Source organism: Chiloscyllium plagiosum, chromosome 5 (assembly GCF_004010195.1).
Source record: "Chiloscyllium plagiosum isolate BGI_BamShark_2017 chromosome 5, ASM401019v2, whole genome shotgun sequence".
Classification (NCBI taxonomy): Eukaryota; Metazoa; Chordata; class Chondrichthyes; order Orectolobiformes; family Hemiscylliidae; genus Chiloscyllium; species Chiloscyllium plagiosum.
The window spans coordinates 26,229,602-26,247,321 of record NC_057714.1 but is presented as its reverse complement, the minus strand read 5'-3'; the positions used below and the strand labels follow the sequence as shown (position 1 = coordinate 26,247,321).

The window sequence follows — 17,720 nt, the reverse complement described above, 5'->3', positions numbered from 1 at the left end:
TCATCCAATAAGGAATACAAATTAATAGTAAACTCAAATGGCCAATATTGCTGATGTTGATTCCTTCAATGCTTGAAAAGCTTACGTTGAGAGTTGTGCTATCACTCATTGCTTCATGAAAGAGATGGAATTCCTAGCATGACTGAGTCACAGAACTTTGATTTGTTAAATGCATCAGAGTGCAGATGATTGTGAAACATTGGTCATTTGCTCAGTGATTACCTTAACTTACCGCAACAGCTACAAGTAGCATGATGACTCCCGTATGACTGGATTGCTGAACGAAAAGCCATAACTCAATGAGCTGCAGGATGGTTTGTTTATTTGTAAAAATGGACAACTACTTCCTGTGACCCACTGGAAAAATAGAGGAAATTAGGCAAATCCAAAACTTGGCAGAGATCCAGCATAATAGGACTCCACCTAACTTTCTGATTATGTTTCCTCAATTCATACACAATAATCATTCAGAAACAGTTGGAAAACCAGTGTCGATAAACCACCAAATCCAGCAGAAATAATGAATTACAAAGATGTAATTCCATAGCAGAGTAAATCCAGAAACTGTGGAAACAACCAGCTGGGAGATATTACATTAACTTGTTAGTTTTCATGAAATGAGATTTAACCTCTTATCATATATCATTTCTCCATCCTGAACAGACAAAGTTAACAGTTAATGTTGAGGTGTTAACCTCTGACTATTTGCCTTTAAATTCAGTTCCCTAACATGAGTCTACCAAAATATTGTTCCACTTTCTTTTATCTACATTGTAATGATAAGGCAATGCTCAATGAACTTCTATTAATGGCCTAAAACCAATGAATATTTAACATAAAATATGCTTTTATTCTGTTTATGTACCATTCTAATTATATCTCAGCAGTTTTGGGAAAGGAGTATCTCCTGATCAATAATTAGCATATTTTCCCCACTTATTTTGACACTGAACATTAAGCTGGGGAGCAGGCTCAAAATGCTCAAAGCAGCAAAGCATTCATTTCTCTCCAATTATTGTATTATAGGCAAAGATGTGCATTTAGATTTTATCTTCTCCCAATAAAATGGTGAGATCATGTCATAGCCATATTTCATTGATATGGTTTTAGTTAACATCCCTCACTGAAATTCATATAATGTTAAACAAACGATTGAACATCTGCATGCCACAGGTTCCACTCAGTGCAAAGCAGTGACATGATAAAATGCTGAAATTATAAGTTGCTTAGTAAAGTGTCACTCCTCATTAGAGTGTCAAATGCTTGACAAGACTGCAAAATATATAGATTTCTTCGATTCAGTCATCTACTGAGCCAAGCACTGTGACTGAAATTTGCAGATAACTACTTAGTGCAAGTTGTACTTAAAAGTTCTGTGATTCACTCCTGTGCTCATTGAGATGTTTAAATATGTTTTAATTATCTATATTGTATTAACATTGCAAAGGGGCTATGAATTGGAACGGCATTTCTTTTATAGTAAATGCAAGTTCTATTTTGTAATCAGTCATTACTTTCTCACTGTTTCATTTTATCATGCTTGAAATACAGTTTACACATGACATTAATTTACACTGAAGTTAATAATGCAGTTTGAATCATGAACTTACCAGTCCTGCTCTTCATTTTCGCACAAGAATGGCTCATCTAACCTGTTATTGCACACTCATAATAATGCCTTCTCAGGATCTACGTGGCTGCTTTTTTTAAAGAAGCAACAATCAAAGGAAGTGGTTTGTTAACAACGAAAACTACACTTACCAGTTCTGACACTCCCACTTACTGAAGGGAGCACCTGTCTTAACAGAACCCAGCACTGGAGTAGATTTCTCTACAACTGCCCTCATCTATTTATTGCTATAAATATATGTAAAAGAAAGAAATCACTCAGGCAAAATAATATCATCTGATCTACAAAACCATGTGAAAATATCTTCCCATTTTATTACTTTTTGATTAAAGCAATCTAACCATAGTTCTGAGGGGTAAAGGGATTAGAATATATGGGGAGAAAGTACCGTGTTCTCACTAAGTTGGATGATCAGCCATGATCATACTGAATGGGGGAAAAGGCTGAAAGGGCTGAATAGACCACCCCTGCTCCTTTATTTCTATGTTACTTTTCAATTTCATTTCGGAACTTTTATCTTTGCTGCTTCAGTTTTGCATTTATCAAGTGGCATTTACCTGAAGTGACTTTCACAGTTCATCAACTGAATCTGAGTATCTATGGTTATTCCTCGTTCTCAAATTAAGGTGAACTCTTAAACCCCTCATTAGCTACAATAAATAATATGTCCATACATCTGACTGCCATCATATCCTGTACTGCCCCATGTTGTATAGTATGCAATAAATGATCATATTTTCAAAGTCCTCTTCAGATTTGCACTGAACTTGAAGTTATAAAATCCAAGCTTTTAGATTGTTATTTAAGATATTAATTGGCCTTAATGTGTCTGCTAGTGTTCTACCGATTGGAGAGGCTTGAGGATTTAGTTTTGAGATATGGCATCAGACTGCAGCCTATGATGTCTGCCAAAGCCAAAATGGCATTAGAAACAAATGGTGAAGTTTGTAAATGGATGTATTCTCTTGCAGTTGTCCACCAAACTATTTAGTCATCATCTACATTAGATCTTGACAGATCACATTGTGCACATTGTAGATGTTGTCAGACTACAGCTTAGCCTGCGATTGATATTCCATGCACTGCCTCTACTAATCAATAATTAAATATGAACTTTATCCTGTTACAGTAGATAACTGATGAGAAATGCATGGGTATTATAGTGGATTAAGCCAACTATTTAGGCAAGTCGAGAAAAACACACAATATTTCTCTCTAAATGTGTTGAAACACCAAAATTGCAAAACGTTCTCAGCAAATTAAGTGTGATTTGACAAACTGACTTGAATGCTGTTGATTGACACATGTTTCCAATGTTGCCATTAAATGTTTGACAGATATTGCAGCATGAAATATGAGTACTGAAGTCACTTCAGTGGCACAAGCATACATGGTAGTGTCAATTCAATATCTACTGTGTTCAGGGATGTGCAGGTAAGCTGCATTAATCGGGGTAAATGTAGAGTAATAGCATGGGGGGATGGGTCTAGGTGGGTTACTCTTCAGAGGGTCAGTGTGGACTTGACCAAATGGCCTGTTTCCACAGTGTAGGGATTCTGATTCTATAATACTTTTAATCCAGGTGAACACAGCACATGCTGATTTCATCAATATCTTTGAAAACAGGACATTTCAAATTCAATCAATACAACTAATGAGATCTATAAATCCTGCGAGTTGTCTTTTTTATTGCTGCATGAGCATTCTTGTATCTAATAAGCTCCTGCTGTTATGAGATCAACAAAACAACAGGAGACCAGCAGCCACTTTGTCAATTCCATTACACAGACAATGAAATCCCAATTTCTCATTTTCATAACAAAATTACAAATTTTCTCCGTTCCTTAATTACTGATACAAAATGTGTTGATACAAGAATTAAAACACTACATTGTATAAAATTCCCTGAACAATGGGAAATAGATAATGGCTTGATGTTATGAGTTCGTTTGTATCTATTATGTTTTCTTGCACTGCTGCTTGAAATCAGTTCACATCTCCCTGGAAACATAAACTAGGAGCAGGTATATGCCATTTAGCGCTTCAAATTTGCTCCACCATTCAATCTGATAATGAATGATTATCTAAACCAGTACATTATGCTCGCTTTCTCCCCATAATCTTTCATCACTTTAGTCCCAAGAAATTCACAGGCTCACCAATCTGTGAGTGAAGAAATTGCATCTCAGCTCAGTCCTCAATGGCCTACTTCATATCATTAAGCTGTGCCCGCTGGACTCACTGGACATTGGAAACATCCTTCCTGCATTCTAGTCCGGTTAGAATTATTTTGGGTTTCCATGAGATCCTGCCTCATTCTTCTAAACTCCAGTGAAAAGAATCCTAACCAATCTCATCTCTCTTCATATGCCATCCTATAAAGCAGTTGGGTAAAGCTTTGTCGCAATCCTTCCATAGCCAGGACATCCTTCCTCAGATAAAGAGACCAAAACTATAAGACTTTAACACGCTAAAGTATAGGAGCAGAATTAGGCCAACAAACCTACTCCACCAGTCAAGCCTTGCTGATATGTTTCTCAACTCTATTCCCCTCGCATGTTCTTGATCCCCTTTCCAATCAGAACATTTCTATCTCTGTTTTAAATACTCTCAATGACTTGGCCTCCACAGCCCTCTGCAGCAATAACTTCCATAGATTGACTACCCTGTGGCTGAAGAAATTCCATCTCATTTCAATTCTAAAGGGTTGTCCTTCACTCTGAGGCTGTGCTGTCCAGTCCTCGTCTTTTTTACTCATGGAGACATCTTCTCCACGTCCACTCAATCCAAGCCTCTCAGTATTCCATAAATTTCAATCCGATCCCTCCACATCCTTCTAAACTCTATCAAGTACAGACCCAAAGTCCTCTATCACACCTCATATGACAAGCCCTTCACTCCCAGGGTCATTCTTGTAAACCACCTCTGACCCCCTCCAACACCAGCATATCTTTCCTTAGATACTGTGCCCATAACTGCACAATATTCCAAATCCAGTCTGACCAGAGTCTTATACAGCCTCAGCAGTACATCACTGCTCTTGTATTCTAGCCTCCTTGAAATGAATGCTAACATTGCATTTGCTTTCCAAATTGCCAACTGAACTTGCATGTTAAGCAGCACACAATACTCCTGGTGTGGTCTCATCAAGGCCCCATACAATTGCATTAAAACATTCTCAAATCCTCTTGTTATGAAGGCCAACATAGCATTTGCCTGCTGCACCTGCATGTTTACATTCAGCAACTGGTCCAAAGCACAGCCAAGTCTCATTGCATCTCACTGTTTCTCAATCTATCTCTATTTACATAATCATCTTCCATCCTCAAATACTGGTATTCTAAGAATAATACATCAAGAGTGCCTTGGATGGAGGGGCAGATTATACATTCCAGCAGCTCTTAAGGGGCCAGTAGTCACTTGATGTCTCATATTCAGGAGGGAAATGGCTGTTAACTGACAAATTGTGTACCTTGAGTTCAAGGTCAGAAATATAGATGGTTCTCTTCAGAGATAAGGATTTCCAAAGAAGAGGAGCATTAAATTGAGGTGAAAAAGTGAATGAGCACTGTCTTACCGATAGCTAGAATATTCAAGCAAGTGAACAAGGAATTTGATAATCAATGTAGTTTATTAGATGTGGCAATTAGCAACTGTAAGTACTAACTATGTGTGATAAAATATGTCTTCACTTAACAGTACTAGCAGGAGATACATTTCAGAAACGCAAGACCAGGGTGAGACCATTCAGTCCTTCTGCTGTCATTCAGTTAAAGGAAAAATAATCTCTATCTTAACCCCAATGTCCCTGCCTAGAAATATGTCATTCTTAGTACCTTTACAAAGCAAAAATCTATCAACCTCAGTTTTAAAATTTTCCTTTGGCCTAGCTTTGAAAACTTTAGAGGAGAGTACTGAACATTTTGGTTTGTTTTTATTTGTCCATAGGATGTCCATAGGCCAACATTTGTTGACTATGCCTATACAGCAAATCGTTAATTCCTGAGCACCTAGCAAGTTATGTCATTGATGATATCATGCTCACATAATGATGAAGAACACTAAAGAAGACATAAAAATCAATTTCTCTCCACTTTCTCCATTAAAACACCCATAACTCTGAACATTTCTAATTGGCCTTTTTTTCAACTATTTTTACTTTCATCCCAGCATCATCTGTCTCTCCAATTTATGGAAGTCCTTCATCCTGGATATCTTCTAGCTAAGCCTCTTCTGGATTCTTCCAAGACATTGACACTTTCCTAAAGTGTGGTTACTAGAATCATGTATAATATTCCACCTGAGGACTGACAAGAGATTCATAAAGATTTTATAACAATGCCCCTACTTATAAAGTCCAAAATATCCCAGACACTTTATTTTTTCATCTCATCAACCTGCACTGTTGCACTTCAAAGATGTAGGATTATGTAGAGTAGGTGCCTTTTGTACCATTGGGGTTAAGATAGAGATTATTTTTCCTTTAACTGAATGACAGCAGATAGTGACCATCATACTGGTTTCCCAAAGTGCAGCACTGCGCACCTTTCTGATTTGAATACGCCAGATCCCTACTGTAAAGATTATCTTGTTTTATTGGTATTTTTGATTAAGGACTGAAGTGGGAAAAGGACTGTTTTAAAGTCTATGGAGGGGAATACTGAACTTGTTAAAAGCAGGTTACTGGCACTGTAAATGCTGCTTACCCTGTTGTTTGTTCAAGCAAAGGAACTGATTACTATCAACAAACTGGAGACAGGGGTATGTATGATGGTAACAAATAATGGTTGGCCTGTGGAGTGGTGACCAGTAGTTGATGACAATGGCCATCTGCCTGCCAATAACTAAGTAATTGGCTCCTAGGTCACCAAACAGCTTGTGGGTTTCAGCGATTTGGTCAAAAAGCTTTGGACCTCTGGAAAGAGAGGTGGCGTCTTTCCTTCTGCAATTAAAAAAAACCTAAAGCCTAAAGAAAACTAGTATAGTTTTCCTTACCAGTTGCAATAAGCTGTTGCTTTGAACCAATTAGCCAGACACTTTAAAAATTGTGAATGAATTACTCTGTGCATCTTGCAAAGAAGTGAAGATACCTGGAGGAGAGAGATCAAGGAGCAGCAAATCCTAACTCGCCAAAAGGATTATCTCAGTGAACCTTGTGGACAGGGACCATTGAACTGTCTTCCCAATTTTTCTCTCCATCTCCGATACCAAAATTGTAATTTTGTCTCTTTGCATGGTTTTGTGCAAGGGGAGTTTTATAAGGAGGTTATAGCTATAACAAGTACTGTTATATGTCAACAATTATCCTTTAACTAGACTATTTATTTGTGATAAGTAATAATACTTGCTAAGGACAGAAACCTGACCTGTGCTTTCTGTGGACTTAGACCTAAAAGCAACTAAACTGGAGAAGTTTGCATACTTTTAGTAAAATGTTTAACTTCTGTATTGGCTTACAATGTTGCCAAATCTCATATCTTTCATAAATTTAAAAGTTCTAATCTCTAAGATCAAATGCAGGTCAGTTCCTTCTGACCCAAAAAGCATTGGTCCAGTGCTGGAGATGTTATTGTTTCTATCTGTCCAGTCACAAATAAAAATCTCACATCACTATTTTATTGTGCCAGTGCAGTTGAGGTGGGTTTAACATAACTTGGCAGGATGATGGGCACCTAGATGTTGCATGAAGCATTAAAAAAAAACAGGTAGTCCCAGAGTTATGGTGTTAGATAAGATCAATCTAACTGGCAGCGCGCAATAAGATTCAAATTAGAAAATTATAGAGTAGTAATAATGGGGCACTTCAATTATCCTAACTTAGAATGTGATAGTGTTAGTGGAAAAAGATTGGAAAAGTTCATGAAGTGTGTTCAGGAGATGTTTCTTGATTAATACATTTGTGGCCCACAAGGTAGGATGCACTGCCAGATCCAATTCAGAGAAATGAGATGAGTCAAATATTTCAAATGTCAATAAAGGAACATTTAGAGAACAGTGATCATAATATCATAAAGTTCTTGCTTCTGTCCAGCTTGCTGTGTCCTTCCAGCCCGACACATGGACCCAATGACCCAGAAATCTAGTGCCCTCCCTCTTGTACTGCAAATGCAACCATCCTTTTCCTTCACTATCTTGCTTTTACAATGTAGATCATTGTGTAGCATTTGGAATATTACAGAGATTATGGCCTTTTTCCAAGCTCCTGAAACTCTGCTTGGCTCACCTCAATCCTTTTCTTATCATTGGCTTGAACATGAACCAGAGATGGAAATGTGTTGCTGGAAAAGCGCAGCAGGTCAGGCAGCATCTAGGGAACAGGAGAATCGACGTTTCGGGCATTAGCCCTTCTTCAGGAAGAAGGGCTAATGCCTGAAACGTCGATTCTCCTGTTCCCTAGATGCTGCCTGACCTGCTGCGCTTTTCCAGCAACACATTTCCATCTCTGATCTCCAGCATCTGCAGACCTCACTTTCTCCTTGAACATGAACCACAAATTCTGACTATTTCCTGTGCCATCTCGATTATCATGCACTTGCTTGGAGTTGCAGAAATGTCCATCTCTTTTTAATGACTTTTTAATCCCCTCATAAATGTTTCTACACTTTCTTGAACTTCTACCCTGTGCAGCTGAGTCTCCCACAGTTCTGATGATTTGTTTCTCAATGTTCATCACCAGGACCCTTTCACTGTCAGCGATATTCAACACTAAAATCACAGTTTGCAAGCACCATCTTCCCAGGAGATTGCTTCCTATTCTTCCCTAGTCTGTCTGGTAGACACTGATCCCCACCTCCACTGAAATCTGTCGCTGTTGCGGGACAATATTCCAAATTATTTATCCTCAAAATTCAAGTACGCAATGTAACAAAGCCAGTCAACCGTCAAGCTGAGAGTGACATGTTTCAGCTGTTGCTGGAATTTCCTGAATATGTTGTTTACCAGGATACACAGTGTTTTAACATTTCTGCTTGGCACAGATGTGAGACGATAGGCTTCAATTGTCAGACATGTTTGAAATAACATTTAAATTTAAGGCCGATAAGGTCATATAACTGTTTAGTTTTAAATACATATACTAGATGAATACCCAATGTCATACTGCTTTAGACAAGATCAGTCTCTGCTCCATTTCGTACTCGACCGTGTCTCTACTCAATGATCCAGACCTCCCCTCTTCTCCTACTTTAGACTGGGCAGGTCTTTGTCCAATGTTGTTTTAGATATTTTCTAATTACCCTGTTTAGAGATGTTATTCCGCATGTGTAGACTTCTGGAGTTGAATCCAGGCCTCCTTGCTCGGAGATAGGGACACTATCAGAGTGCTACAGCAGCCCTCCGGAAATAATATACTAGTTATTTGCTGTTCTGTAACTGACATTTTTAAAGATGTTATTATTCACCTCTGGAACAGGTGAGATTTGATCGCTGGCCTCCTGGCTCTGAGGTAGAGACACTATCATTGCACCAAGTGAGCACTTCCAATGCTGCTTTATACTGATCTAATGCAGATTTACATTGGATGTGAATCACAAATCAAAAATATAGATCCAAGCAAATGAAGATGTCAGCTTTCAATGTATGGGCGATATTAATGCACCAGTTAGATCTTAATCACATTTCATTAGCACCATGGTCAATTTTACTGATTCAGCATTTCATTTTCACCTTTTCTTTATATGTGACAAGGAAGAATGTTGGTAACTGGAAATTAGATATGAGAGGTTGTGTTTAACGAAGAATAGGAATGTATTATGCCATCAGCAGATCGGTAAAGGAAGAAGGATTACGTGTGTAGGGTTTCATTTTGCATGCATGTGGCGTCATCAGTGAAATAAATAACTTTTACATGCGTGGGGATCCTACTTTAGTTTGCATGAGGAAGTTTCATTTATTAGGCTGTACTTTCATTTCAGCTTGGAGAAACCTAGCCAGTGTAATTTTGCGATTCTCTAAGTGCAAACTCAACCCTTTGTGTGACTTTATGAGGTGTTTTCACACAATGATCGGGTTTGCAGTGCATTTTCTGAACCCCTTTGGAGATTGTGCAGCGTCTGGATGTGGAGGTGGCCCCTCTCAATTGTTCAAGCCAACAGCCCAGCTCCCAACTTTGTTTAAAGTCCTCCTAAACCTAACCATTCCACCCATCATCTCTCAAACATCCTCCATCACTCCAAGCCACCTCACACTTTGCTGTGCCATCTTGTTCCTGCTTACATTTCCTCTTGCCACTCCACACCCCATCACAATCCCTATACCCCTCCACATTCTCCCATACCACTCCATGCCCCCTCATAACCACAATTCTACCTCACAATTACCATGCCCCTTACATTCCCCATGTCAGTCATGCCACCATTATGCCTTAAGTATCCTCCCTAGACACTTACTTGTATGTACAGTTCTCAGAAGTCATGCAATAACTGAGAATTTTCTTAAATCATTGGAAATTCATTAAACCTCTAATTGTTTAAGTCATTCCTGAATTCTAATTCACTGTCTATGACACTGGATCAGAAAATAAAGGACAGGTAAGAGTTTAAATGTTTATTTGTTTTTTTTCTTTATTCATCCACAGGATGAGGGCATTGTTGGCTAGGCAGCATTTATTGCCCATCCCGATTTACCCAGAGGCCAATTAAGAATCAATGACATTGCTATGGGTCCAGAATCACATGCAGGCCAAACCAAGTCAGGATGGCAGTTTTGTCCCCAGAGGACATTATTGAACCAGATGGGTTTTTCCCTCCAATCGCCAATGGATTCATGGTCATCATTGGACACCTAATTCCAGATTTTTATTGAATTCAAATTCCACCATCTGCCATGACAGGATTCAAACCTGGGTCCCTAAAGTGTCTCTGTGTTAACAGTCCAGCAATAATATCACTAGGTCATCTGCCTCCCTTCTTGTTTTTTAAAAGCATGAAACCATTTCAAAGACATAATCTGTTATTACAGACTTGTAAAATTTTCTATAGCTTTTGCATCAATTAATACCACCAGCTAAGCTAAAACTTATGAAACTCAGCCAGGCATTCACAATGGAACAGTTGTCATAATGAATTCCAGTTTCATTAGAAGAGTATTTACAATTATTATAATAATGTAATACATATCCATCTGAAAGCAGAGTGTACATTAAAGAATGGGGAGTGGAAGGGAGCAGGTGCAGATCATTCTTTTCTTTTGGAAACATGTTCTTTACAAAAACAAAACAGATCTGCCAGTGTATTTTGCAGACAAGGCATCCCTAACTCAAAAAGGCCAGAAGGAAATGTTGCAGGGTTGAGAATGTGGAGGAAAAGTCCATTTCCTTCATAAACTTTCAGTGTGACCATACATACTGTAAAATGTACCTCGACATCCAGTTGAAAATGTTGGCCCTTTGTGAATGAAGGCCAGTTTAGATTAGATTAGATTAGTGTGGAAACAGGCCCTTCGGCCTAACAAGTCCACACCGACCCGCCGACCCCTACATTTACCTCTTACCTAACACCACGGGCAATTTAGAATGGCCAATTCACCTGACCCTGCACATCTTTGGATGGTGGGAGGAAACCGGAGCACCCGGAGGAAACCCACGCAGACACGGGGAGAACGTGCAAACTCCACACAGTCAGTCGCCTGAGGCGGGAATTGAACCCGGGTCTCTGGGTTTGTGCATGGAATGTCCACAGCATCTTCTGAACCATAAATATGTTGTCCATTCCTATTTTTCCACACTCTTTTCTATCTTACTCAAAAAAAGTATCTCTTTTGTACAGCATATTTAGTTCATCATTAGAAGATGTAGACATTGGGCAAAATTTTCCCAAAAATTAGCTGAGTGCCAATTTTGAGGAGTGTAAAAAGGGTTTCACTGAGTGAGCTCCAGAGAGTTTTCTCACACAATGTTATATTGCTCATTACCTTTGCAGGAAACTCCCACAATGCTGCACTCTGACTGTCTTGCACTCACCAGCAGCACAAGTGCTCACTGTTGCTGGTACCCCGGTGACTTCCTGCTACTGGTGTCAGCATTGTATTACTACAATATGCACAGCAATACCATAAGAAAGTTTATGACCTTGTATGCTCCACAAAGGTAACTGTCACCATCTTCTTGCTGCTACTTCACACTCACTCTAACTTGAACTCTGCTACTACACCCCCTTCCCACCAAGACTCATGATCTACCATTCCCACTGCTGTATGCAACACCTTCCCTTAGCAGCTCTCATGCAACCCATCCCCCGGATTATCAACCCTGCACGCTCCCTTACTCAGAGTGCCACACGATCATCACTTGTGCATATTTCCCTTGATTTTTAGAACAAAGAACATTTACAGCCCAGGAACAGGCCCTTCGGCCTATGCTGATCCAAATCCACTGTCTAAACTTAATCGCCCAATTCCTAAGGATCTGTACCCCTCTGATCCTACTCACACCTCTGTCCAGATGCATCTTAAATGAATCTACCATGTCTGCCTCTACTACCTCTGCTGGCAAAGCATTCCAGGCACCTCCACCCTCTGTGTAAAGTACTTGCTGCATGTATCCCCCTTAAACTTTTCTCCTCTCACCTTGAATGTGTGACCTCTCGTTATTGAATCCGTCACCCTGGGAAAAAAGCTTATCTCTATCCATCCTGTCTATACCCTTCATGATTTTGTAGATCTCAATCAGGACCCCCTCAATCTCTTTTTCTTTAATGAAAACAATCCTAACCTACTCAATCTCTCTTCATAGCTAGCACCTTCCATTACCAGGCAGCATCCTTGTAAACCTTCTCTGCACCCTCTCCAAAGCATCCACATCCTTTTGGTAATGTGGCGACCAGAACCGTACACAGTATTCTAAATGTGGCCAAACCAAAGTCTTGTACAATTTTAACATGCCCTGCCAGCTCTTAAACTCAATCCTCCCGGCTGATGAAGGCAAGCATACCATATGCCTTCATGACCACTCTATCCACCTGTGCAGCCACCTTCATGATACAATGGACCTGAACTCCCAGATCTCTCTGCTCATCAACTTTTCCCAAGGCTCTTCCATTTACAGTATAATTCACTCCAGAATTAGATCTCCCAAAATGCATCACTTCACATTTGCCTGGATTGAACTCCATCTGCCAATTCTCCACCCAACTCTCCAGTCTATCTATATTCTCCTGTATTCTTTGACAGTCCCCTATGTTTTCTACTACTCCGCCAATCTTCATGTCATCTGCAAACTTACTGATCAGACCACCAATGCGGTCTTCCAGATCATCTATGTATATCACAAATAACAGTGACCCCAGCACCGATGCCTGTGGAACACCATGGGTTACCTTTCTCCAGTTCAAGAAACTCCCTTCAACTATTACTCTCTGTCTCCTGTCACTCAATCAGTTCTTTATCCACCCAGCTAGAACCCATGCATACCATGTGACTTCACTTTCTCCATTAGTTTACCATGGGGAACCTAATCAAATGCCTTCCTACAGCCCTTCCTTGATCAACTTGGTCACTTCCTCAAAGAACTTTATTAAGTTAATAAGGCATGATCTCCCCCACACAAAACCATGATGCCTATCATTGATAAGCCTATTATTTTCCAAATATAAATAGATTCTATCCCTCAGTACCTTCAACAACTTTCCCACCACTGATGTCAGGCTCACTGGTCTGTAGTTACTTGGAATATCCCTACTACCCTTTTTGTACAGGGGGACAACATTAGCAACTCTCCAGTCTTCCAGCATTTCACCTGTGTTTAAGGATGCTACAAAGATATCTTTTAGGGCCACAGCTATATCCTCTCTTGCCTCCCTCAGCAACCTGGGATAGATCCCATCCGGTCCTGGGGATTTGTCCACCTTAATATCCTTTAGCTTACCCAACACATCTTCCCTGCTTATGTCAACGTAATCCAGAGTAAACAAACTTCTATCTCCAATCTCAACATTCATCATGCTCCTCTCCTCAGTGAACACTGATGCAAAGTAATCATTGAGAATCTCACCCATTTTCTCAGGTTCGACACACAGCCTTCTTTCCTTGACCTTTAGTGAACCAACCCTTTCTCTGGTTACCCTCTTGCTTCTCATATAAGAATAAAAGGCTTTGGGATTCTCCTTAGTTCTGCTTACTAAAGTTATTTCATGATCCCTTTTAGCCCGTTTGATTCCTCGTTTAAGATTGCACTGCTCTCCCGATATTCCTCCAAGGCCCATTCTGTTCTTAGCTGCCTCAACCTTATTCACGCTTCCCTTTTCTTCTTGGCTAGTCGCATATTTCTCCTGTCATCCACAGTTCATGAATCTTGCCTTTCCTCTCCCTTGTTTTCAAAGGGACAAGCCTACCCTGCACTATCTTCAAATTATCTTTGAAAGCCTCCGACATATCAGTTTCCTCCGGATGCTCCGGTTTCCTCCCACAGTCCAAAGATGTGCAGGTCAGGTGAATTGGCCATGCTAAATTGCCCGTAGTGTTAGGTAAGGGGTAAATGTAGGGATATGGGTGGGTTGCGCTTCGGCGGGTCGGTGTGGACTTGTTGGGCCGAAGGGCCTGTTTCCACACTGTAAGTAATCTCATTCAAAAAAATCTAATTCAAAAATATCAAATGTTGACTTCTATTCAAATGGTTGCCCCCAATCCACATTTCCCAGCTCCTGCCAAATTTTGATATAATTTGATATAATTGGCCTTGGCCCAGTTTAGTACTCTTCCCTTAGGACCACTCTCATCTTTGTCTACAAGTATTTTAAAGCTTACAGAATTGTGGTCACTATTCCCAAAGAAATCCCACAGTGCAATTTCTACCACCTGACCAGACTCATTCCTCAACACCAGGTCCAATATGGCCCCTTATTGCTTCCAATTAAACCTGTTGGACTATAACCTGGTGTGGTATGATTTTTAACTTTGTATGCCCTCCATAGTGTCCTCCTTTAGCACAGCCATGATATCATTCCTGACCAGCAATGCAACTCCTCCACCCCTTTTATCTCCCTCCTGTCCTGTCTGAAGCATCTATATTCCTGGAACATTTAGTTGCCAATCATCATACCCTTCCTTCAACCAAGTATCTGTGATTGCAATAATGTCATACACCCAGGCACCAATCCAAGCCCTAAGTTTGTCTGCTTTACCCACTATACTCCTTGCATTAAAATATATGCACTTCAGACCACTAGTTCCTTGGCGTTCATCTGCTCTCTGCCTACTCTTCCCCTTGATAATGCTAACTTCATGATCCTTACCGTCTCTAGTTTCGATCTCACTGTCTACTAGTCTTCTCTTCTGGTTCCCAGTCCCCTGCCACATTAGTTTAAACCCTCCCCAACAGCACTAGCAAACACTCCCCCAAGGACATGAGTTTCAGTCTGGTTCAGGTGTAGACCATCCAATTTGTAACTGTCCCACCTTCCCCAGAACCAGTCCCAATGTCCCACAAATCTGAACCCGTCCCTCCTACACCATGCCTCAAGCCATGTGTTCATTCTACCCAGTCTTTCATTTCTACCCTGGCTAGCACATGGCACTGGTAGCAATCCTGAGATCACCAGTTTTGCGGGCCACCTCTTTAACTTCTCTCCTTGCTCCCTGAATTCTGCTTTCAGGACCTCATCTAGTTTGTTTTACTTATATCATTGGTGCCTATATGCACCACAACAACTGCCTGTTCACCATCCTCTTTCAGAATGCTCTGCAGCCGATCAGTGACATCCCTGACCTGAGCACCTGGGAGGCAACATACCAGGAGTCTCGTTTTCAGCCACAGAACCATCTATCTACTCCCCTTACAATAGAATCCCATATGACTATGGCCCTACGAGTCTTTTTCAAGCCCTTCTGAACAGCAGAGCCCGCCACGGTGCCATGATCCTGACAACTGCTGCCCTCCTCAGTAAGCCATCTCCCCCAACAGTATCCAAAAGTGTTTGAGGGAGATGACTTGAGGGGACATCTGCACTGCCTTCCTATTCTTTCTCTGCCTTTTGGTCACTCATTCACTGTCTCCCTCAGCAATTCTAATCTGTGGTGTGACCAATTCACTAAATATGCTATCCATGACCTCCTCAGCATCGAGGATGCTCCACAGTGAGTCCATCCGCAGCTCCAGAGCCTCATGTGGTCAAACAAGAGCTGCAGCTGGACACACATCTTGCAAGTGTAAGAGTGAGGGACATCAGCCATGTCCCTTACCTCCCACATCAAGTAAGAGGCACATGCCATGGGTCTGAGGTCACCTGCCATTGTCAGCCTTAGCTCTAACTCAACTAACCTTCCCGACAACCTCCTGGTCTCCAATGTCACCTCCACTCTGTCTTCCGCTGCTCCTGGACAGGAAAATTTTCAGCATATCTGGGATTCCCCAGATTATTTATTCAACCAATAATGCCTTAGAAAAATTAAACAAAATTTTGGTTCAAAATGTACCTATGGGGAAGTTTGCTGATCATCTGTGGACAGATGCTTAAAGGCTACAATACAAGGTATACAAAAAATGCTTCGAGAAAGAAAATCAAACACAGTCACATAAATACATACTAAACAATGATTTGATTTTTTTCTGGTTTAGCAACACAGAAGCAGAACAAAACCAATTTAGTGAAACTATACCTAGCCTTTAAAACTAAGTATAATGAAAGAAAAAATCCTTTTCTCTGCTTCTTTGTTACTCAACTAATTCTCAAATTGCCCAGGCAGAATTAATTGTTTTAAAGAGACGCTTTTCAACCATTTATTTACATGCAGTCCCTGATTTACAAATTTCTGACTTACAAAGGCCCATACTTACAAATGAGATACCATATTAATATTAATTTTAACAATACAAAGCTTTTTCACATTTATAAATGGCTTTTTTTATTGTACTGTATAATATTATGTTCTGAATGGCACGCAAATTCACTTATGAATGTACTCAATAGCAGAATCTATTCCTAACTCAGGGACTGCCTGTACGCATTCCAGTGATACAAAAAGAAGTCTATTTTCAAAATTCTGTTAAATTAGAATAACAGACTATAAACAGGAGCAGATTCTAAAATGGAAGTAGAAAGAAATAGAATTTAAAAATGACTTGCATTTACATAGCATTTTTCATAATCACAGGATGTCGCAAAGCCCTTATAGATAATAAGATAGTTCTTGAAGAGTCATCATTCTTATAATCTCAGAAACACCGCAACCAATATGTGCATAGCCATTCACACAAATTCTCCGTGAAAATGATCAGTTTATCTACTTTTGGAAAGTTGTTTGAGGGATAAATATTGGACAGATACTGGATATAACTCCCCTACTCTTCTTTAAAGTACTGCCATGATTCTTTCTAACGACCCAATTAGGTAGATATGGCTTCAGTTTAACATTCCATCTAAATGGTTTTTCTGACACTGCTGCACTGTGAGACATTGAAATATCAGCCTTGATTTTTATACTCAAACACTGATAGAGTCATAGAGATGTACAGCATGGAAACAGACCCTTCGGTCCAACCCCTCCATGCCGACCAGATATCCCAACCCATTCTAGTCCCACCTGCCAGCACCCGGCCCATATCCCTCCAAACCCTTCCTATTCATATACCCATCCAAATGCCTCTTAAATGTTGCAATCGTACCAGCTTCCACCACTTCCTCTGGCAGCTCATTCCATACACATACGATCCTCTGCGTGAAAAAGTCGCCCCTTAGGTCTCTTTTATATCTTTCCCCTCTCACCCTAAACTTATGCCCTCTAGTTCTGGACTCCCCGACCCCAGGGACAGACTTTGTCTATTTATCCTATCCATGCCCCTCATAATTTTGTAAACCTCTATAAGGTCACCCCTCAGCCTCCAGGGAAAACAGCCCCAGCCTGTTCAGCCTCTCCCTGTAGCTCAGATCCTCCAACCCTGGCAACATCCTTGTAAATCTTTTCTGAACCCTTTCAAGTTTCACAACATCTTTCCATTAGGAAATGGACCAGAATTGCACACAATATTCCAATAGTGGCCTAACCAATGTCCTGTACAGCCATAACATGACCTCCCAACTCCTGTACTCAATACGCTGACCAATAAAGGAAAGCATACCAAATACCTTCTTCACTATCCTATCTACCTGTGACTCCACTT

At 40.3% G+C, this 17,720-nt stretch overlaps 1 protein-coding gene across 4 annotated transcripts in view; it reads right to left on the bottom strand.

The window, feature by feature from the left end:
• The window catches only part of LOC122549771 (histone deacetylase 9-like), a 789,364-nt gene that overhangs the window by 655,285 nt on the left and 116,359 nt on the right, over window positions 1-17,720 (bottom strand). The window contains exon 1 of one of the 4 annotated variants that reach the window (XM_043689765.1): window positions 1,611-1,655. The exons of the other annotated variants lie outside the window; for them this stretch is intronic. Coding sequence (XP_043545700.1) covers window positions 1,611-1,647 — 37 coding nt within the window. The 5' untranslated portion in view covers window positions 1,648-1,655. Of the gene's footprint in view, window positions 1-1,610; window positions 1,656-17,720 lie in introns of those variants that run through there. 4 annotated transcript variants of the gene reach the window in all.